Source organism: Rutidosis leptorrhynchoides, chromosome 6 (assembly GCF_046630445.1).
Source record: "Rutidosis leptorrhynchoides isolate AG116_Rl617_1_P2 chromosome 6, CSIRO_AGI_Rlap_v1, whole genome shotgun sequence".
Taxonomy (NCBI): domain Eukaryota; kingdom Viridiplantae; phylum Streptophyta; class Magnoliopsida; order Asterales; family Asteraceae; genus Rutidosis; species Rutidosis leptorrhynchoides.
Genome location: NC_092338.1, coordinates 45,177,525 through 45,201,439, shown reverse-complemented (window position 1 = coordinate 45,201,439; position 23,915 = coordinate 45,177,525). Strand labels below are relative to the sequence as shown.

Here is a 23,915-nt window from a genome sequence, read left to right as displayed (position 1 = left end):
TAGTTAGGTCCTTCCTCTACCAATTCCTAACACTTCAAGCTTGATCAACAAAAAGCCTCAAGATATGTCGAAACTGAACAATGACTTGATCACTTAAGGTAATAAGTGTAATCGTTTTTCTGATATGATTTTTCAAACCGACGTCCCTTTTCTTATCCATAACCACATCAAGCGTCAATTTATTGGTGACTTGATTGTCGCTTAGAACCTAAATTGAACTTTGGGCAGTTTTAAAACCCATGAAAATTTGTAACTACCATTTTCATGACGACTCACACTTTCTTTTTTCCTTTTTTTAACCTACTTATTGGCCGAAGGTCCTGTATCCATAGAACATAAACATTGACACGGAAGACTCTTTTTTTACTTTTGGGGTGTTTCACTTGAGTGGAAAAATGACTTATCTTTATTCTAAAATAGTGGAATGATTGTCTACATCTTACCTACTCATACTCCGCATACTTTTGTGGAATTGAGTTTTGTTGTTGTTGTTATACTTTTTTGAGTATATAAATTTGTTTCTTCAAGGCTCGAGCAATAAAAATCAATCCGTAATACATTACATTTACATGATGTAATCAAATGAATGTTCGAATTATGATATAAACACATACATACATTGAAATATTTAACGTCCTTCAATTTTCAATGGTCGTTGAAAAGGAAATTAATTGTGTAGGACAGTTGATGGGGCAACATACTTCTCAGCTTCGCGTCACATTTTTGAAAAATCAGGCTGCTTCTCCGGTATCGCATCTTGGATGGCTTCTATTTTCAGGTATTCTTCACCCAACTTCGATAGAAGAGGAAATCCAGTCTACACCAACAAATTATATATATATATATATATATATATATATATATATATATATATATATATATATATATATATATATATATATATATATATATATATATATATATATATATATATATATATATATATATATATGGAGTAGGAGTATAATAACAATAACAACTGTAATAATAAGCTTACAACAAGTGTAAATAAAGAGTAGATGTATATACATAAAAAAGTTGGAGGATCAAATATGTAAATATCTTTTTATAAAAGTTAGGAAGAGGTGTTCATCGGTTCGTTTTTTAATTTTTCGGTTTATTTGGTTCGGTTTTTACGGTTTTGAAACTTATAAAATCAAAACCGAAAACCAAACCGAAACTAAATTTAAATATCAAAATCATAACCAAAACCGAACCGAAAACCGAATTTGATTTCGGTTTGGTTTCGATTAAAACCGAAAATCACTAAAAATAAAAATCATAACCGACATAAACTTATATATAAATTAGGATTAACGGTTGTGAAATTAATTTAAGTATACAGAGTATATAACATGTTTATTGTTTAATAAAATATAATAATACATCAAATATAATATAAATGTATAAACATAAATATGTTATTAATCTGAATTCGATTTTTAATTCGGTTTTCGGTTAACCGAATTTAAAATTTTTAAAACCGAAAACCAAACCAAAAACCGAATTACGAATTCGGTTTGGTTTTTTTGGTTTAGATTCGATTCGATATTCGGTTTATTCGGTTTGAAACTAAATGGTGTACACCGATGGGTTTGATTTGAAAGAATAGTTCAAGATCTAAATTATATTAATTTTTAAAGTTTATAGGTTGGTTGAAGTGTAAATTTTTTATTTTTAAAAATCTGTATTATATGATGATGTATGTATAAGAACAAAAAGGCTCTATGCGACTATGCTTACCATGTCAAAGTTGTATCTCTCTGGGTAACCAATGACATATGGAGCTAGAAACACGTCAGCCTGCATATTTTAACACCATTTCAAACGATATATATATTTCAGTTTTAATCTTTTACTATCCTAGCATTTAACACACTTAAACGCAAAAGTATGTATATGTGCAGGAGGCAAGAAGCAGTACCAAAAACAACTCATCTCCTGTTGCGTATTTACCAGCGTGATCTTTTAGTAGATCTTCCAGAGCTACATGTACGAGTTTACAGAAATAAAAGCAAGCAACTTTAATAATAAAAATCAACATACCAATCAAACAAACAGTTTTGCTTAATAAAAATCAACATACGACAGTGATATATTGCATGACTTTAGGCTATTTTATATTTAAAAAAAAAAAAAAGTTACTACCTCTGTCATGGTTAAAGTGTGCACTCATTACAAAATCCCACTAATCATATTTTACACTAATGGAGTTTCATGCCTAACAACTTAAATCTTTTCTGATTGGGACAATCAAAATAGTAACCTAAACATTTAAAATGAGACTTTGGGAGTAATCCAGAAGGTAAATCGAGTACCTGTAAAGCATTTTTCAAGATGCTTATGAATCCATGAATTCTTTTGATCAACACCAACATGTTTTTCGATGTACATCTACATGGTTGTTTAAGGATAAATAAGAATCCAATTGCAATTGTAGTATAGAGAGGATTACTAATTATACAAATCAGGTAAAAACTACTGTATTTCTTACTCACCAAAATAGGCATCCTTAATATAGGTTGTAAGCTTGAAGAAACAACATGAGCAGCCTATATACATATTCAAAGGAAGATTACTTAAAGTGTAAAAATAAAGAAGTACATAATAATCATATTATTATCACATTCTTACCTGATAATTTATTGCTTTCTTCTTAAACTCTGTAGGTAACAAAGGATGTTGATCAGGATACTTCTCGTCAAGGTACTGAATCGAATATACAAATATAATTTTAAAAATAAGATAAGGTTTTTCCTGTTCGACTTATCCTGAAATGAGAGTAATTTTTTACTCAAATGTACACGGCATATCCAGGTTATCCTGAGACCATTTTCGACTCTAATATTTCCCTGGCCACTCAAGATATATAGGTATAAAAAGCATTTATAAAGGTAACAATTTTCCAATTAAACTTTAAAGATTATACCTTTCTTGTAGAACCGGATTGAAGGAAGAGAAACTAACAATCAAAAGTATGATTGCCGCTAGTGTAGTCCACACTACACTTCGAACAACGTCAAACGGATGTGCTAGTCCCGTCAAGTAATAATATATAATCACAAGGATAATATATTTAATCGTAAAGACCAAGTTTATATGATTATTTTGTTGATGCGTAATAGAACCGAACAAAAACAAACGTTTTCCGTCGAAAGCAAAAAGACTTCTGGGTTTTTCTATTATTTTCGTGAGTCAAAAACTAAAGCTTTTGGGGTTTTTGTTTTTGTGCGTACAAGAACCAAAGGAATATAATTTATATCTATCCAATGACGGTCAACCAATGTATATGTACTATTGTCGGTTTAGAAGTTTTAGCATGAAAATAAATCTTTTCCTTGAATAAACAAATCTTAGTTTGTTTTGACAACCAAATTCAAATCGTATTTTACTTGTCACATACGATACTTAATTTTAAATCTATTAGTTAATCAACTATGTTAATTAATTAATTTATCTATTACTTGAATATTATATATCGCATATATATTATTAATTGACGTCTAGGTGTATATGTGTGTGACCCCGAAGGCTCACATAAATTCAGCTATATAGTTATGTGTTGTACCCTGCGCATAAATCCTACAATGTACACGGCATATCTGTTGGTTTATTTTGGCTAGTAGAAGATATGTTTATCCCACATTGGTGGGAGGAAGATGTGAGGGGTGAGTGACTTGGTTATATAAGAGGGGCTAAGTCTTCATTTCAAATCGCACCAATCAATACACTTTAAGTATTTGATTATTTCTTTCTTTCTTACCCTTGTTTGAGAGTTGTATTAGTTAAATATTTTGGAGAGTGTAGTTGGCTTAAGAGAGTCGTCTATATCATTGTAACAATTTGTGATATAGTGTATTTCTCTCTTTGGGGGCCGGTAGTTTTTCTCCTGTTTTGGAGTTTCCAAGTTAAATCTTGTGTTGTGTATTGTTCTTATTTCTTTACTATTATTGTTGGGCTGGGTGGTGGGAATTAGTGAGACCGTAATTTCCCAACAACTGGTATCAGAGCGTCAGGTTTGACGGGGGTCTCGGTTATAGGAGTCGGAGTATGCTCTGTGGTTGCCACGTGAGTGGATCGTCCACATCAGAAACGAGTTCTATTGATCGTATAGGGTATCTGGTTAGACAATATTTTTTCTGATTCGTAGTAATAGTTGGATTTGTTAGTGGCCTAATTGTGGATTTCCGATTTAAAGGGTCTTGGCTACCTGCTACATCTTTTGGCTATTCGAAACGTGAGCAAAATCAGAGAAAGTTGTTGTCTATAGGATACGGATACGATGTCGAAGTTCAGTCCAATGAGGTTTGATGTAGAGAAATTTGATGGGATGATCAATTTTGGCTTATGGCAGGTTCAAGTCAAGGATGTGTTGATTCAGTCCGGTTTACACAAGGCTTTGAAGGGTAAACCCACCCTTGTTCCTGGCAGTGATTCTAGCAGTAAGTTCGATGAAGAAGAATGGGATGATATGGATTTGAGGGCAGCAAGTGCGATTCGTTTGTGTCTTGCAAAGAACGTGCTTGCAAATGTGCACGGGTTATCAACGGCAAAGGAGCTTTGGGTTAAACTAGAGCAGTTGTACCAGGGCAAGGGCATCTCAAATCGGTTGTGTCTTAAAGAACAATTTCATACTCTGCGTATGGATGGGGGTTCAAAGATTTCAGATCATCTAAGTATTCTTAACGGTATTGTTTCAGAACTGGAGGCTATTGGAGTTAAAACGGATGATGAAGATAAAGCTTTGAGGTTGATATTATCTTTATCATCGTCTTATGAACACATGAAACCTATTTTGATGTATGGGAAGAAAACTCTGAAGTTTGAAGACGTTACTAGCAAGCTCCTATCCGAGGAGAAAAGACTGGAAGGTAACGGGGTCTCGTCATCAGGAGATACGATAGTGTTGTGTTCGGATAGGCAGAAGAGAAACTCTAGAAAGAATCTGACATGCTGGAAGTGCGGGAAAACTGGACATGTAAGGGTTAATTGTCCCGGTGGAGCTAATCTGGCAAATGGCTCCAAAGACGCTAACATTGTCTCCGTTGTTACGGAGAGTGACGAATTCCTCTGAAGTCACGTCATCCTCATGGTGTGTCCGCGCCACCGTGGAAAGGGATGTTCGTTAGCGGTTCCACAATTACACATGGGCATTGGTTTGGCGTTGATGCAGGCTGTGTGGTGGAAACTGATGTTGTAGCTGATGGGACTTTCGGGAAAGCCAAACAAGGAAGTTGCACCATAAAGTTTCAGCTGGTTGTTCAACAACATGTGCCGAGGTGAAATGCTTGGAATGTGATATTCTAAGTGCTATACTCTTAATGGTGGAGTATGATAATTCTTGTTAAGAGTTATGATTGTCTGTGATGACAATGATTGTCGGTTTAGAAAATGTTCGATGAAGATGCAAGTTTTGTCTCTTGGGAGATAATGTCAACGGCATAAAGATGAGGATCTTGAAGTTGTCGTCGAGGAAGCGTCTACATCGGTTATCCTTGCAATGTGGAAGCATGATTAACTTCTTCTATCCAAAAGGTAGAGATTTGTTGGTTTATTTTGGCTAGCAGAAGATATGTTTATCCCACATTGGTGGGAGGAAGATGTGAGGGGTGAGTGACTTGGTTATATAAGAGGGACTAAGTCTTCATTCCAAATCGCACCAATCAATACACTTTAAGTAATTGATTATTTCTTTCTTTCTTACCCTTGTTTGAGAGTTGTATTAGTTAAATATTTTGGAGAGTGTAGTTGGCTTAAGAGAGTCGTCTATATCATTGTAACAATTTGTGATATAGTGTATTTCTCTCTTTGGGGGCCGGTGGTTTTTCTCCTGTTTTGGAGTTTCCACGTTAAATCTTGTGTTGTGTATTGTTCTTATTTCTTTACTATTATTGTTGGGCTGGGTGGTGGGAATTAGTGAGACCGTAATTTCCCAACAACCATATCCAGGTTATCCTGAGACCATTTTCGACTCTAATATTTCCCTGGCCACTCAAGATATATAGGTATAAAGCATTTATAAAGGTAACAATTAACGAAAAAGATTTTGAAGAGGTAAGGACAGAAGATACTAACCCACATGATTCCGGAAGAATCGGCAAGTACTATATCACCATCAACGATTGCGGGCACATACCCCATAGGATTGATCTTTAAGAATTCTGCAGTTACAAAAGTAAAGTTTTAATTTTTATTATTATTATTTTTTTAACACCATACACACACACTCTTTTTGTCACGACGGGTAAGGTAATTTTTTTTTTTTTAGTAAAATAAGTTTATTTGTACATTAAAATCAGTGAAAATTTAATATCACCGGGAAGGAACTGCTCTCCTTTAAACAGATAAACTGGTTTGCAGTCATACTCAATTCCTGTTGAAAATCAATCAACAAGAAACAAAATATCCAAATCGATCAATTATCGTTCTGTATTAATTACTTCAAATGATATGTATATTCAACTTAACAAAAAATATATTGATAATAAGAAACTAAGAGAATTAACCTTTCAAGTTGAGAGCAATACGAACACTGAAGGAGGGAGGGCTTATGAATGACGAATAGAGTTGCAACTTGTTTAGCGATTCATGAGCATTGATCGCCTATAAAATCAAAAACAAACATATTTTTTCGTGAATGTATGTAAATTTGTAATTCTGCATTCTCATCTATATATTTGGTTGAGAGTAGAGAAACGAACCATATTAATTGATGCCAAATATATGCCAATATAACGGAAATTGAGCGTCACTTATATAGGAACATGTCATCAACAAGTGATCATAAAAAATAAACAAGTAGCTGGCCAGTAGGTGGGCATTTGAACATGGATTCGAGTCGTGATATCATATAAAATTATTCTTAGATCTATTATGTACTGTAATAATGAATACAGTAATAGAGAAAACTAATAATACATAAAATCATGTTGACTTTAGCGGATGACGTTCAAATACGTTGATCTGGTCACCATGATTCCGTGAACGCTGCATTTTCGTTTTTCCATTTTTTTTTCTAAAACATAACCGTTTTATTTAAACTAGAGAGTGCTGGTTATAAATCGTGTAATCACTTTTGTGATAAAGTATTTCGACCCTATACATATATTGCCTTACGGTTACACGAAATCTTTATTCGGGATAAGATCCGGACACAACTCCAATATAGGCAATTAAAATTGGAAGTCAAGAACATAGATAATTTGTATATTGTGAATGTTCATGTTTTCATTATCGTGAAATGTGAGACAGATACTCTATATTTATAGAGTATGAAAAATTACCATAAAAAGATGCATCTTTTGGTATAAAAGTTTTCATGAAACGTTATACCTTTTGATTAAAAGGTAAGACATCATTTCATTACAAGTTACACCATTTCACTAGCTCTTGTTTTTGGGTTTCAAAACGATGTTTTCGTTTCATCTGCTCTTATTGATATGTACTCAAAATGTGGGTACTTGGATGATGCACACAACTTGTTCGATGAAACGCCTGTACGAAATGTAGTTTCTTGGACCTCGATGATCACTGGGTACGTTCAAAATGGACGCCCCCATGATGCCTTGTACCTTTTTAAGGATTTCCTGAATGAAGAGAGCTTGACTAAGAACGAAAACGAAAAAGAAGTGTGTGTAGATGCAGTTGCTATGGTGTCGGTTCTTGCAGCTTGTTCTAGTACTTCGAATAAGAATGTTACGCAAGGTGTCCATCAGTGGTTGTTAAGAAGGGGTTTGAAGGAAATACGAGAGTTGGGAATACTTTGGTGGATGCTTATGCTAAATGCCGTCTGGTGGGTTTATCTAGGAAGGCATTTGAAGAGATAACCGATAAGGATGTAATGACATGGAATTCGATGATTGCAGTTTGTGCTCAACATGGAATGTCTACACAAGCATTAGACCTGTTTTCTGCGATGGTGCGAAATGGTGATGTTTAGTATAATGCCGTTACATTGTCTGCTGTTCTGCTGGCTTGTGCTCATTCGGGTGCTCTACAGATTGGAAAGTGTGTACATGATCAGGTACTTTGAAACTTGTTTTACTAACAACCTGCAAGAAAATGCAATATTCCTATGAATACTAAAAAGTGAAAATGTTGAATTAAGGGTATACGTTACGTGTCATGCGATTCGTATCAAACTTTACCCATGATAATCTTTTATTATCCAATTCTAAGAGTTTATATTGTTTGTATCAAGTTATCAATTATTGATTTTGTATGTATTCTGTAACTTCTTGATCATGTAACCAATTATTCCATAAACCCAAAACACCAAACCCTAAACCCTAAACTCTAAATCGGGCTAAATTTTGCTTCACAAAACATGAAGAAAAAAACGTTAACATTCTTCACGAACAATATTATCTTGAATGTTATTTTTTTCGATCGTTTTCCCGCCTAAATAATAACATTCATCACGAAGTGTCTTTTCTAAATGTTCATATTTTCGTGTGATCTTGATGCCTGAAAAAAAAAATCCAAACAAAAACGAAAAAAAAAAAAATTTGCTTCCCCCCGATTGGTTACTTTTCCGCCAAAATAAAAACATTTATCACAAAGTGTCTCTACTAAATGTTCATATTTTCATCCCATCTATAATGTTCGTGAAAAAAGTTTTTTCAAAAAATGAAAAAAAAAAAGTTTTTGCTTCCCCCCGCTTCCCCCGATTGGTTACTTCCCTCTTGATCCTACCACTATATATATATATATATATATATATATATATATATATATATATTTATATATTGTGGTAGGATCAAGAGGGAAGTAACCAATCGGGGGAAGCAAAAACTTTTTTTTTTTTTTTCGTTTTTTGAAAAAACTTTGTTCACGAACATTATAGATGAGATGAAAATAAGAACATTTAGTAGAGACACTTTGTGATAAATGTTTTTATTTTGGCGGGAAAACGCTCGAAGAAGTAATATATAACAATTATCGTGTTTTTCGAGCGTATGTTTAGGTTTTAGCTATTGAGGTTTAGATTATAGATGCACAAACCGGATAAAAAACCGGATTCGGACAAAAAAAAACCGGATTTTTTTGTCCGAATTTTTCGGAACCGGTTCCGGATCCGGTTCCGGTTCTCGGCGTCGGATTTTTTTCGGATTTTTTCCGGAACCGGTTCTTTTTCGGATCTCGATCGGATTTTTTCGGATTTTTCTTGGACTAGGATTCGATTTTGCGAATTATATTTTTACCGGTTCTATTTTTTTAACGTTTGACAAGAATAATATAATCGGTATAAAGAAAAGTTATAATGCTCAACTGCTTAACACAATAGATAATATAAATAACAATATTCGAACAATACAATTATATAAATAACACTTTTATTCGAACGATACAATAATAAAAATAAAAACACTTTTATTTGAACAATACAATTATAATTAATACATTTCGAGCTTCGGCATGGCCATCACCCAATAATGTATTAAGACTAAAGTATATTGAGCTTCGGCATGGCCATCACCCGTTATACTTTAGTCGTCAAATGACCCAAATGTGTTATCTTGTTGAGCGCGTTGAGGATGGTGCCTTCGATCGTAGTCTTCAAAAGCAGGGTCATCAACTAGAGAAAGGTAAGCTTGTTGGTAACCCGATACATTCATTTCGGTTTGGTCCATATCAAACGGTTCATAGTCACCTTCATCCACTTCGTTTAGTTCATTGTCGGAATTCTCTTCGGTTGTTGTAGGTGATAATCCCGCTAAATTTTCTTCAAACTCTATACATTCTTCAATGTCGTTATATAACGGACCTTCTAATGAAGTTTGATCTTGTATCCTATCTACCCCATCCAAATAATCTTTCAAACATACACATACTTTCACAGCTTGGGGGGTAAGTCTTGACCTTCTTTCCGATATAATTCGACCACTCAAAGAAAAGGCCGATTCGGAAGCTACGGTTGAAGCTTGAACGGTAAATAAGTCACGAGCCATAATGCTTAATATTGGATATGTGTCTTGTTTTGTTTCCCACCATTTTAAAATGTCAAGGTTGTTAAATTGTTCTTCACTCATGTTTAGTGCAAAGTTTGCCATCTTATAATTTCCCAACTCGCTTGTGGGTGCCGATGTTCGTGCGCGTTTGGAGCGTCTTCACGTACCAAGTTAAAAAGACTTATTTTGAGGTCTCGGCTCCTTCGAGAAGATGATCCGGGTTGGTCTACAATTGGGTTTGATTGTCGACCATATTTTGTTGCATAAATACCAAACATATTCTCAAAAACATCATTAAAAGCGTGTACTTGGTTCAAAAGGTAGTTGGGTTCGGCATCAAAAACACCATGCACACAATCAAAGTTGGTATATATTGTTGTCATCAATCGTTCAACCCCATTAAAATTTAATCGTGGGTCAAGTGCGGCCGCACATAAAAATACCTTCGGTATCTCTCCAAAATATTTTTTTAGTTTTTTTTCTTATATGAAAAATCGCTTGTCTAAAAATAACATTATTTGAGTTCGCAAATTCGCATATTTTTTCCGTCATTATATAAAATTGTTCTAAAACTAGTACGCTAGTTGGGTAATAAACACCCGATAACATTGTTGATGCCTCTTTAAAAACTTGTAAAAAACTTGTTAATGATTCCAAGTCATCCCATTCGTCGTCACTAATTGGTTCGGAAAATCCCTTTCTAAGTAGTTTTCTATTAAAAGCGATTAACGTTTCTTTTTGACGTAAAATATTTTCGAACATTAAACAAGTAGAATTCCATGTTATATTATTATCAAAATAAGGACCTAACCAAGTGCCATGACAATCTTTAACAAAAGCCTTATAGTTATGATGTCGTGCGTTGCTCGTACGATAAATCGTTACTAATAATCTTCTAAATTTTTCTTTTAATGAAGAACAAAAAGTTAAACAATCTTGAACTCCCAAGTTTATAATATGAGCAACACAACGTGTATGAATAAATGCACCATTTAAAATCGGTCTAAGTGCAATTTTTAACTCACTCATGGCCGCATCATTATTAGATGCATTATCTAGCGAAATTGTAAAAACTTTATCGATTAAATTATATTCTTCTAAAGTGTCTTGTAACGCTTTTTTTATATTATTACCGTTATGTGGATAACCAACTGAAAGGACCCGTTCATATACATTATAAACGATTCACAATAGTTGATTACATCGCGAGGTATTTGACCTCTATATGATACATTTTACAAACATTGCATTCGTTTTTAAAAGACAAACTTTCTTTACAACAAAAATTGACGGTATGCACACCATTTCATAATACATCCAACTATAATTGACTTAATAATAATCTTGATGAACTCAATGACTTGAATGCAACGTCTTTCAAAATATGCCATGAATGACTCCAAGTAATATCCTTAAAATGAGTTAATGCACAGCGGAAGATTTCTTTCATACCTGAGAATAAACATGCTTTAAAGTGTCAACCAAAAGGTTGGTGAGTTCATAGGTTTATCATAACAATCATTTCAATATATTAATAGACCACAAGATTTCCGTTTATAAATATATGTACACTCGCAAGTGTATAAAATTATTCTATAAGTTGTAGGCACCCGGTAACAAGCCTTAACGTTCATGTTTTACCCTCTGAAGTACACCAAATCAAGTGTGTTTAAAATAACCTCGAAGTACTAAAGCATCCCATAGTCAGGATGGGGTTTTTCAGGCCCAATAGATCTATCTTTAGGATTCGCGCCTACCGTACATAGACAAGTAGTTTAATGTTACCAAGCTAAGGGTATATTTCTGGTTTAAACCCACATAGATTTAGTTTTAGTACTTGTGCCTACTTCGTAAAACATTTATAAAACAGCACATGTATTCTCAGCCCAAAAATATATATTGCAAAAGCAATTAAAAAGGGAGCAAATGAAACTCACCATACTGTATTTCGTAGTAAAAATACATATAACGTCATTTAACAAGTGCAAGGTTGGCCCCGGATTCACGAACCTATATTAATTATATATATTTATATGTTGGTCAATATTTGTCTAACAATTTTTGGTCAAGTCATAGTGTACCACAATCCTAATGCTCGAGACTAATATGCAAAAGTCAACAAAAGTCAACTTGACCCAAAATGACTTCTAAAATTTATACGTGTTTTTTATATAACTTAACTATAGTCGTTTTATATATTTAAATATATTTATTAGATTTTATAATAATAAAAGTCATTTATTAATAAAAATTTATATTAACGTTTATATATGATAAAATATACTTTTATATATCTTAAGTAGTAAAATTTATAAAGTTCACTTAATATCTTAAAACTATAGTGGTAAGTATTATTAATGTAATTATATTACGCGTGGTGAAAAATATCTTTGTATCCCCTATTTATTTGATAAAATAATATTGATCATAATAATAATAAGTAAAAGTTGTATTATTTTGTAATAATAATTATTATTATTCTATAAAAAAATAACAATTTTTATATTTACTAAAAATGTTATTATGACAAAATGATAATACTAACATAATAGTAATAATGATATTTTATAATAACAATGATATTTCTATTAAAATAATAACGACGATAGTAATAATAATCATTTTAACAATAATACTAAAATTCAGTTGACTATAACTTCAAATCCGTTCATCGAAACCATTCGATATCTAAATGAAAAGTTCTTAATTTTTCGCTAGCTTTCCAATGATATGCATATCATATACCCTATCTCAGTAGCATATGTATCTAATTCAGGATTCAACAAACCTATCTAAGGACAATATCGAATGTACAAGCATGCATAATCCTATATACTCGAGCACTAGTCAGGGATACACTATTGATATATAAAAGTTAAGTTATGAGTGCTCACGTATCAATATTGAGATTCAATATTGCAGAAAAGTACGTAGACGCAACGGAGATGATAAACACTAGATTGACCTCACGAGCATACCCATGAACCATACCCATCACTTCCATAGCTATAACCCATAATTTTCTTAGCTTCCACTCATTCAAAAACTATTTTGAAATCACTCGGACATCACTCCGTCGTAATATTTTATGTATACTAATAATATCTTGAAATAATACAGAGCAAATATATATATATATATATATATGTAAATCGATTGAGAGAGTTTAGAGAAATATATTTTCAAGTTTCTATGAAATAATGAAACCTATTGAATTCGATTTATAATAGATTTTTGAATTATTAAAGTATGAATTATTAAAGTGAATTATTAAAGTATGAATTATTAAAGTGAATTATTAAAGTATGAATTATTAAAGTGAATTATTAAAGTATGAATTATTAAAGTGAATTATTAAAGTATGAATTATTAAAGTGAATTATTAAAGTATGAATTATTAAAGTGAATTATTAAAGTTAAAGTAAAGTAAAAGTAAAGTAAAGGTAAAGTTAAAGTATAGTAAAAGTATAAAAATTATGTATGTATAATACGCATATAAATATATATAATATTAATTTAAATTGTTATATATATTTAATGAAATAAAATATAAATATCGTTATATTTATTATACTGGTTAAGTAATGAGTTGTCAAAAGTGATTCTAGATATTTATAAAAGTTATATACGTTTTAATAATAAAGTTCTTTTTAAACTGAAAACGTTTTTGTACGTTTGAAAATAGATTAATAGAATATTATGGAAACCAATTCTCCACTAGCTTTTGTCTAACTTTCGTAAATGACACTTTTTATTTTTATTTATAAATAGCTTTACAAATTATTCCGAATATCGTTAAGAGGAATATATTTCTCAAATCATAGTGGACCTCTCAACAGAGACTTGTAATCATAATTCAATGTTTCTGATAATTCAATCATTTAATATATTTTTTTTAATTTCGTCGATAATCATATTGAAACAATTACGTTCATATAAAGCATTATACTTTTAAATACTTTGTTGACATTTTCAATTTATAACATATACACATATACATACATATTCATATATGTTCATTTAATGGTTCGTGAATCATTGGAATTTGGTCGAGGTTTAAATGAATGTATAAACATAGTTTAAAATCCTTGAGATTTAACTTATAATATAATATACTACTTCAAAACATTCATATTTTAAACTCGAAGGTTTCAGAATTTAGAAACTAACACAGTTTCTTTTATGTTGCAGAAATTACGGAGAGATAAATGATCTCAGATAAGAATAGTTGTGAAAATATCGCCAGAAATATGGAGGATATTTATAATAGAACATACGAGAATATCTTAGAATTTCTAATATCAATGGATGATGAAGAAGATTTGTCTGTGAAGGTTTAGAATGAGAAATAAGATGTTTGCTAACGATTTCAGCAGGCACAGAATCATTTGGATTCTTTGAAGGCAAACTTATTCTTTTTGATTTGTCCACGGCTTTCTTCATAGTTTCGCATAATTCGCTTTTCGGTACTAAATTTTCTATCAAGCGTTCCTAACACTCCTTTCTTTATCATCAAACTTTTAGCCATTAAGATTATCTACAACATGCTGCTTCATCAGCATTTTCAAAGTTAACTGATCTGGGTCATCGGTTATCAAACCGAGGTAGTTTCAGGAGAATTGTGTTTTTAGAATGATTAATCGCTAATGGTAATATTGTGGAATATAAAAGGTTCCCCAGTAACAATAAAGAGTACGCATATATATCGCGATTATAATAAAATTTCCTTTATATACAATCGTAATAGTTTCTCCATTCTATCCGTTTCCTTTATAGGCAAGAAATGTGCAGACTTGGTGAGACGATCAACAATCACCCAAATGGTGTCGTATCCCCAGGCAGTCTTTGGTAACTTCGTGATGAAATCCATGGTAATACCATCCCATTTCCATTCTGGGATTTCTGGTTGTTGAAGTAACCCTGACGGCTTCTGGTGTTCTGCTTTGACCTTGGAACAAGTTAAACATTCCCCAACATATGTTGCAACGTCTGTCTTTAAATTAGGCCACCAATAACGTGTCTTAAGATCTTGGTACATCTTTCCAACTCCAGGATGTATCGAGTATCTTGTCTTATGTGCCTCGTTCAATATCAACTTCCTTAATCCACCCAACTTCGGTACCCAAATACGATTTGCAAAATATCGAATTCCATCTTCCCGTATAACGAGTTGCTTCTCATACTTCTTCATTATTTCATTTCCTATATTTTCTTTAGTAAGTGCTTCTTGTTGAACTTCTTTGATTTGTGAGTTGAGATTCATGCGAATTTTTATGTTCATCGCTCGTACTCGAATTGGTTCTCGTTCCTTTCTGCTTAGTGCGTCAGCCACCACATTCGCTTTCCCGGGATGATAACGAATTTCACAATCATAGTCATTTATTAACTCGACCCACCTACGTTGCCTCATGTTCAGCTGTTTCTGATCAAAAATATGTTGAAGGCTTTTATGATCAGTAAACACAGTGCATTTAACCCCATACAAGTAGTGTCTCCACATCTTCAATGCAAACACGACTGCTCCCAATTCTAGATCATGCGTCGTATAATTTCGCTCGTGAATCTTCAATTGTCGGGATGCGTATGCAATAACTTTCTTCCGTTGCATAAGAACGCAACCAAAACCTTGTCGCGAAGCGTCACAATATATTTCAAAATCATCGTTCCCTTCTGGTAACGATAAAATAGGCGCCGTAGTTAACTTCTTTTTCAGTAATTGAAATGCACTCTCCTGCTCAGAAGTCCATTCATATTTCTTCCCTTTTTGCGTTAACGCTGTCAACGGCTTAGCTATTCGGGAAAAATCTTGAATAAACCTTCTATAATAACCGGCTAAACCCAAAAATTGGCGTATCTGCGTTGGTGTCTTAGGAGTCTCCCATTTTTCAATGGCTTCAATTTTTGCTGGATCAACCTGAATTCCTTTGCTACTAACAACGTGGCCAAGAAATTGCACTTCTTTCAACCAGAAAGCACATTTAGAAAATTTAGCATATAGCTGTTCTTTTCTCAACAACTCTAATATCAACCTTAAATGCTGTTCATGCTCTTGCTCACTCTTGGAATAGATAAGAATATCATCAATGAAAACGATAACAAACTTATCTAAATATGGACTACAAACTCGATTCATGAGGTCCATGAATACAGCTGGCGCATTCGTCAATCCAAACGGCATGACCAAAAATTCGTAATGACCGTAACGTGTCCGAAAAGCAGTTTTCGGAATGTCCTCTTCTTTGACACTTAATTGATGATAACCCGATCTTAGGTCGATTTTCGAATAAACACATGATCCTTGGAGTTGATCAAATAAGTCGTCAATTCTCGGTAGTGGATACCGATTCTTGATAGTTAACTTATTTAATTCACGATAATCTATACACATTCGGAAAGATCCGTCTTTCTTCTTGACGAATAAAATTGGAGCTCCCCACGGTGAAGTACTTGGTCGTATGAATCCACGATCCAGTAATTCTTTTAACTGACTCTGAAGTTCTTTTAACTCGGACGGTGCAAGTCTATATGGAGCACGGGCAACCGGTGCAGCTCCTGGTACAAGATCTATTTGAAATTCTACAGATCTAAATGGAGGTAATCCTGGCAACTCTTCCGGAAAAACTTCAGGATAATCTCTTGCCACAGGCACGTCGTTGATGCACTTCTCTTTGTCTTTCTTTTCGACTTTATTAACATGTGCTAGAATAGCATAACATCCATTTTCTAAACACTTCTTGGCTTTCAAACCGCTAATGAGTTTTAACTTTGAGTTACCCTTCTCTCCATAAATCATCACCGGCATTTTATCCTTACAAGGAATGCGAATTGCCTTCTTGGCACACACAACTTCAGCTCCTACTTTGGACATCCAGTCCATGCCGACTATTACATCAAAACTTCCTAATTCTACGGGTATCAAGTCAATTTTAAACGTTTCTCCGGCTAAATTTATTTTACAATCACGACAAATTTTATCGACTTTAATTAGTTTACCATTAGCTAACTCAATCATGTACTTAGCATCTAGAGGTAATGATGAACAATTCAATTTAGCGTGAAAGTCTCTACACACGTAACTTCTATCAGCACCAGTATCAAATATAATAGATGCGGATAAGTTATTAATGGTAAACGTACCCGTAACAAGCTCCGGGTCTTCACACGCCTCTCTAGCATTAATAACAAATGCTCTCCCTCGTGCAGGTCCGATATTCTTCTCTGGATTCGGGCACTGGCTCTTATAATGACCCTGTTTCCCACATCCATAACAAGTAACAGTAGCCAAAGCAGTTCTATTTGCATTAGTGGCAGGAGTCTTGGTACCATTTGTATTTGTAACGAGAGCCCTACAATCTTCAGCAAGATGACCCTTTCGATTACATTTGTTGCATACCACATTACAGTAACCAGAGTGATGTTTGTGGCATCGGTTGCATAAGGGATTTTGTCCTTTATAACCAAAGCTTAAACCACTACCCGCAACTTGCGTGATTTCTTGTTTCTTAAAAGATTGTTGTTGGTTACCTCGATCATAATTTCCATTCCACTTTCTTTTGTTACCTGATACCTTCACATCAGTATTGGATACTTTCTTATCCATGATGACCTGATCCATTAGCTCGTTTGCCATGGTTATAGCTTCATGAATTGTCTTAGGTTTCGATGCTGTAACATTTGCCTTGACCTTTTTGGGCAAACCATCTTTGTACATTTCAATTTTCCGTTCTTCGGTTGGAACCAATTCAGGACATAGCAAAACTAATTCCATGAATCGCTGATTGTAGTTGGTGATTTCAGTACCAATAACCTTCAGACTTCGTAATTCATCTTCCAACTTCCTAACCTCGTTCCTTGGACAATACTCGTTGATTAACATTGTTTTGAATTCTTCCCAAGGAGTATCATAAGCTACATCTCCTCCTACAGCCTTCACATAATTTTTCCACCACGTGAGTGCACTATCTTGTAAAGTGCACGATGCATACTTGGTCATGTCCTTTTCAACACAACCACTTATTTTAAACACAGTCTCCATCTTTTCTATCCACCGGGTTAAACCGATCGGTCCTTCTGTTCCACTGAATAATGAGGGCTTGCAAGCTTGAAAAGTTTTGTAAGTGCACCCCACACGAGGATTTGGGTTAACTGCAGCACCTCTTGCAGCCTCGACCCATAACATTCTGTCGTTCACTCGCTGATTGATGAGTTCCTGGATTTCTTGTTCCGTCATTCGGTTCAATCGCGCCATATTCTTCTATAAGAATGAAAAGAAAATAATTATTCACATGGAATATTATAGATGTAGTATATATTTACAGTACATTATAGCTTATTAATAATATGAACCAGGTATTATTATAAAAGCCTTTTCTTCTTATTAGCGTTTTATAATTATATCTAGGGTAGTACCTACCCGTTAATGTCCATACTTAATAGCTTAGTACAGAATCAATTACTACCATCTAAATAATACTTAACCATGGAAAATTATTGCATTTCACACTTCACTATTTTACATATGCTTATCTTACATCGAACATTAAGCAAACCACACTAATAATATTATACAAAACATTATATGATCCCATGGTTTAATACGGCAGCGCATCGTTTGGTCTATTTTCTAGGACGTTTAGGTTCAAAGAATCGTTTAACGCTTATCCTGGCCGTCTGCCTATATTTTGGCTGTGGGACTGAAGAACTGGATGCCGGGATAGAACGAATAGGAATAGCGGGAATAGGGGTGGTAGTGTCTAGTGGAGTTGGTGCCACATCATCCTTATTAAACTCAATATTTGAATTTTCTAATTCATTAGCCTTTCGTTTCTTTCCTAATTCGAACTTGTCTTTTGTAATTTCCTGTATTTCTTCCTCGGGTTCACTTTCCTCCTCGGGTTCACTTTCCTCCTCGGGTTCACTTTCCGGGTTCTCTATAGTCGGTTCATCCAGAATTTGTGAGTCTTCCCCAAAGATATTATTTTCGTCATCGGATAGGTTAATGACTGGAACACCATCTGAAGATTTTGGTTCGGAGTCGCTGAATGTGATGACAAGTTTTGAGCCCGACATCTATCACACAACAACTAACCCATTAGTACTACATAATATTTACATATAAATTTTAACCAACAATGATAAGCAATGGTTTTTAAATCAGACCCGGTCAAAGTCCAGACTTACTAATGTATCCTAACGACTTATCAGTTAGACACACTAATGCAAACCTGGTTCGCTAAGACCACCGCTCTGATACCACATGTCATAACCCGTCCTTAACCATAAGAACGTGTTAGATAACGTATGATTTCATTGCGAGGTATTGACCTCTATATGCGACATTTTTAAAAGAACAACTGCATATATTTTACATTACAAACCATAATTCTTATTTTGATACAAGCTTTAGACAAAATAAAGATGATTATCGTTTAGCGATAATCTTAGACTTACAAACTTTACATGTGATGATAACAATACGATTTCTAGCATATTTTACATTACAAATCCTCCGATATGCAGTTTTATTTTTGACACAAATATGCATACTCAAGATCTTGTTTAAATTCAACATGTTGCAGCGGAAGCTTTTAGTTATCACCTGAGAATAGACATGTTTAAAACGTCAACATAAAGTTGGTGAGATATAGGTTTAATGCCGGCAGCAATATATATATATAGACCACAAGATTTCATATATAAACATTTTCATAAAAATATTCTAAGTGGTTGAGCACTTGGTAACCATACTTAACATTTAATCACGTCGCATATTCCCTTTAATATGAAATCTTACTACACTGTACCAAGTGTAGTCACAAAACGAAGTACTGTGCAACCGTTGAATACTGGTCGTCCAGTCCGGTTGGGGTTGTCAGGCCCGATAGATCTATCAACAGGATTCGCGTTTACAATACCGCTGTAAATAATAGTTACCAAGCTACAGGGAAGTATGCCAGTGGTACAACTCAACGTAGAATATATTTTTCAGTTACTTGTGTCCATATCGTAAAACATAAAATACATGTATTCTCATCCCGAAATATTTAGAGTTTAAAAGTGGGACTATATACTCACTTTTGCCTTGAAGATATATATATTTTGACTTGGTCTCCGATTGATATCATGAACCTATCCATATATAATATATCAATACCTTTTCTTTTTAAAACAATCGTCACATATATATACTTATTATACTTTTAATAATTTCTTAGTCCGTAGTTAGCAGTCCGATGTTAGTAATTCAATTTTAATGGTTCATTTTTAGGTGTTTAATAAACCCCCAATGAAATAAATAAAAACCCCCATCGTATATGTATTGGTCGAGATTAATCTTGACCCACGGTACCGGTGTTGTCAAATGACGTGTTGCGTACATAAAGTACCGGTGTTGTCAAATGACGTGTTGCGTACAATCATGGGATCTTATGATTAATCTTCTCGTATTGTTTACGGGTGATCCTGAACCATATAAAATTAAATTATGAGTACATATATATAAAATATCATGTTATTTTAAAAAGATGTGATTTATTTAATTTTCTCCAATTATTTTCGTAGCTAAACTAGTCTTAGATATCCGATCTCGTTTTGGTCATAGTTTCTTCGTTACAACTCCGTTTTCGTTGATTCAACTTGCCACTTCCTTGGATCGAGTCCCTCTTTAAGACTATGAACTGTAAATACCTTAGTTTGTATTCGAAATCACAGGTCATAGGTCAAACTTTAGTGAAACTTATGAAGTTAATCATTTTCCATCATGTAAACAACCTTAAATGATTATTTTTCTAAAAATACTTATACTTTGAGTTAAATCATGAAATTTTTATGTGTTATCATATTCATAGTAAAAATCATTTTTCCAGAAAATAAACCTCCAATTCAAAGTTTAAGATGGTTTTTAATTATCCAACCCAAAACAGCCCCCGGTTGCACTCCGACGTCGTAAATTCAGTTTTTAAGGTGTTCTTTGAAAAACCAAGTTATACCTTGTTAAATTAGCATATATTTATGATATATTACAGGTCTTGAAGTATTTTAAAAGTTAAGTGAGAAGGATCTATTTAGTTTGCAAACAAGTTTGAAAACATTCAAACTATGTTCTTGTTGTTAAAATTTTATACCACAAAATAAGATAGCTATATATATATGAATCGAATAAGGTTATGAACAAAGTTACTACCTCAAGTTACTTGGACAAGATTGCTGTAAAAGAGAAGTAAAAATCTAGAACCAAAAGAGTGATGGAGTTGGATGAAAGATTGGAAGTAAACTTGTGTTCTTGAAAGGATTCTTGAAGTGTTTTTGTAAGGTTTTTCTTATGGTGTTTAAGTGATGTTTTTATGGCTAGATCTTCATGGATACTAGCTGAATGGTTATGGAGTTTCTTAAGAGTGTGTTTTAGTTAAAGGAAATGTGTAGTAAAATGAAAATGGAATGGAGTATAAATGGTGGTGTAAAAGGTGTATAAGTTTGTAATTTTGTGAAAAAAATCTTTTAATCATGTGAAATTGTCATACTAGATAACAAAAGTAGTTACCTTATACATAAGGCATTGAACAAGGGCTGGTTGGTGGTGATTTGATGTGTATAAAACTCCATTATCACCTTATATTTGTCATGAAAACCTTCTTATTGTTATCCATAACAACCTCTATCAAATTTCGGAGACGAAATTTCTTTAACGGGTAGGTACTGTAATGACCCGGAATTTTCCGACCAAATTATACTTATGAGATTAATATTTACATAAATTAAACCATACCAACTTGATAAGCAATCCAAATTGTTGAGACTTGTGTTTTTGAAAAGAGTTTTACACAACGTTTGACCGTCCAATATGACTGATGATATCACGAACTATATAACATACGATAATTATACGTTTGTGTATATATATGTATTTATATATATTTAACATGATCTAAGGATGGTTTAACATCTCATTGTGTACTAATGACAATAAGTTATAAGTATATTTTGAAACTACTAACATAAGTTTTCAAAACGATAACTATACGTAACATTCTTTGATATATATACTTATAATATATAATGCTTATACACGTATCGTATATATAAAGTATTTAATCACTTTTTAAGGACTTAAATACATAAAACAATATAAGTATATTCACAAAAGATAGCTATATTTGAATTCTCGTTCCGTTTCCTCAAGATTTCTATACGTATATCTAGGGTATATATACCCGTATCATACCCAGCTTCTATACGTATTTACTATTGGTATATACACATCAAATCAACATCCTAATCAACATTATTACTGCCCTAGATATGAGGTAACTAGGATTCATCAAGTAGTATGAATTATTAGTAAGAAAACAAAATTAGGAATCCTTTTCTTTCTTTATAAACTAAAAACGTTTTTATAAATGAACACCATTTCTTCACTCCATTTTCTCATACCTACACCCTCATTTCTCTCTCAAAATACTCCTAACTTCATACTTGATCATCTCCAAGCATTTTCCCCATCATTTAGCTTTAATTACAAGCCTTAAACACCATAAGAAAACTCTTTCAAGAACATATCAAAATAACCACCCATTTGAAGAAGTTTACTTCCAACCTTTTGATCTAACTCCACCACTCTTTGATTCCAAAATTATTTCTTATCTTTTGCAGTAACTTTGTCCAAGTAACTTGAGGTAGTAACCTTGTTCATAATCTTATTCAATTCATATTCATATAGCTATCTTATTTTGTGGTATAAAATTTTAACAACAAGAACATAGTTTGAATGATTTCAAACTTGTTCGCAAACTAAATAGATCCTTCTAACTTGACTTTTAAAATACTTCAAGACCTGTAATATATCATAATGATATGCTAACCTAACAAGATATAACTTGGTTTTACAAAGAACATCTTAAAAACTGAATCTACGTCGTCGGAGTGCAACCGGGGGCTGTTTTGGGTTGGATAATTAAAAACCATCTTAAACTTTGAATTGGAAGTTCATGTTCTGGAAAAATGATATTTCTTATGAATATGTTAACACATAAAAATTTCATGGTTTAACTCAAAGTGTAAGTATTTTTAGAAAAATGATCATTAAATGTTGTTTTTATGATGGAAAATGATCACTTTCATAAGTTTCACCAAAGTTTGGCCTATAACCTATGATTTCGAATACAAACTAAGTATTTTCAGTTCATATTCTTAAAATTTGACTCGATCCAAGGAAGTGGCAAGTTGAACCAACAAAAACGGAGTTGTAATGAAGAAACTACGACTAAAACAAGATTGGGTATCCGAAGCTAGTTTAGCTACGAAAATATTTGGAGAAAAAGTAAATTAATCATATCTTTTCTAATTAATATGATATTTTATATATAATTACTTATGATTTGATTTTATATATTTCAGGACCACCCGTAAACAACACGAGAAGATTAATCATAAGACCTCGTGATTGTACGCAACACGTCATTTGACAACACGGTACTTTATGTACGCAATCAGGTGTGTTTAAAATAACCTCGAAGTACTAAAGCATCCCATAGTCAGGATGGGGTTTGTCAGGCCCAATAGATCTATCTTTAGGATTCGCGCCTACCGTACATAGATAAGTAGTTTAATGTTACCAAGCTAAGGGTATATTTCTGGTTTAAACCCACGTAGAATTAGTTTTAGTACTTGTGCCTATTTCGTAAAACATTTATAAAAACAGCGCATGTATTCTCAGTCCCAAAAATATATATAAAAGGGAGCAAATGAAACTCACAATACTGTATTTCGTAGTAAAAATACATATAACGTCATTTAACAAGTGCAAGGTTGGCCTTGGATTCACGAACATATCAATATTGAAATTCAATATTGCAGGAAAGTACGTAGACGCAACGGAGATGATAAACACTAGATTGACCTCACGAGCATACCCATGAACCATACCCATCACCTCCATAGCTATAACCCATAATTTTCTTAGCTTCGACT

At 33.2% G+C, this 23,915-nt stretch overlaps 2 protein-coding genes across 3 annotated transcripts in view; both read right to left on the bottom strand.

Moving 5' to 3' along the window:
- Positions 1 to 555: 555 nt before the first annotated feature.
- On the bottom strand, positions 556 to 7,007 carry LOC139853603 (glutathione S-transferase zeta class-like). The gene is made up of 10 exons (XM_071842984.1): positions 6,972 to 7,007; positions 6,507 to 6,603; positions 6,317 to 6,373; positions 6,076 to 6,161; positions 2,635 to 2,709; positions 2,499 to 2,552; positions 2,319 to 2,394; positions 1,925 to 1,986; positions 1,744 to 1,803; positions 556 to 817 (listed from the first exon to the last, which is right to left on the bottom strand). The coding sequence occupies exons 1-10, from the start codon at positions 7,005 to 7,007 to the stop codon at positions 716 to 718; spliced, it is 705 nt and encodes a 234-aa protein (XP_071699085.1). The 3' UTR covers positions 556 to 715.
- Positions 7,008 to 7,957: 950 nt separating this feature from the next.
- Positions 7,958 to 23,915, bottom strand: part of LOC139851632 (glutathione S-transferase 2-like) — a 54,290-nt gene continuing 38,332 nt past the window's right edge. For both annotated transcript variants that reach the window (XM_071840724.1, XM_071840725.1), the window contains exon 11: positions 7,958 to 8,051. The gene's annotated coding sequence lies outside the window, so the exon portion shown is untranslated. The remainder of the gene's footprint in view (positions 8,052 to 23,915) is intronic.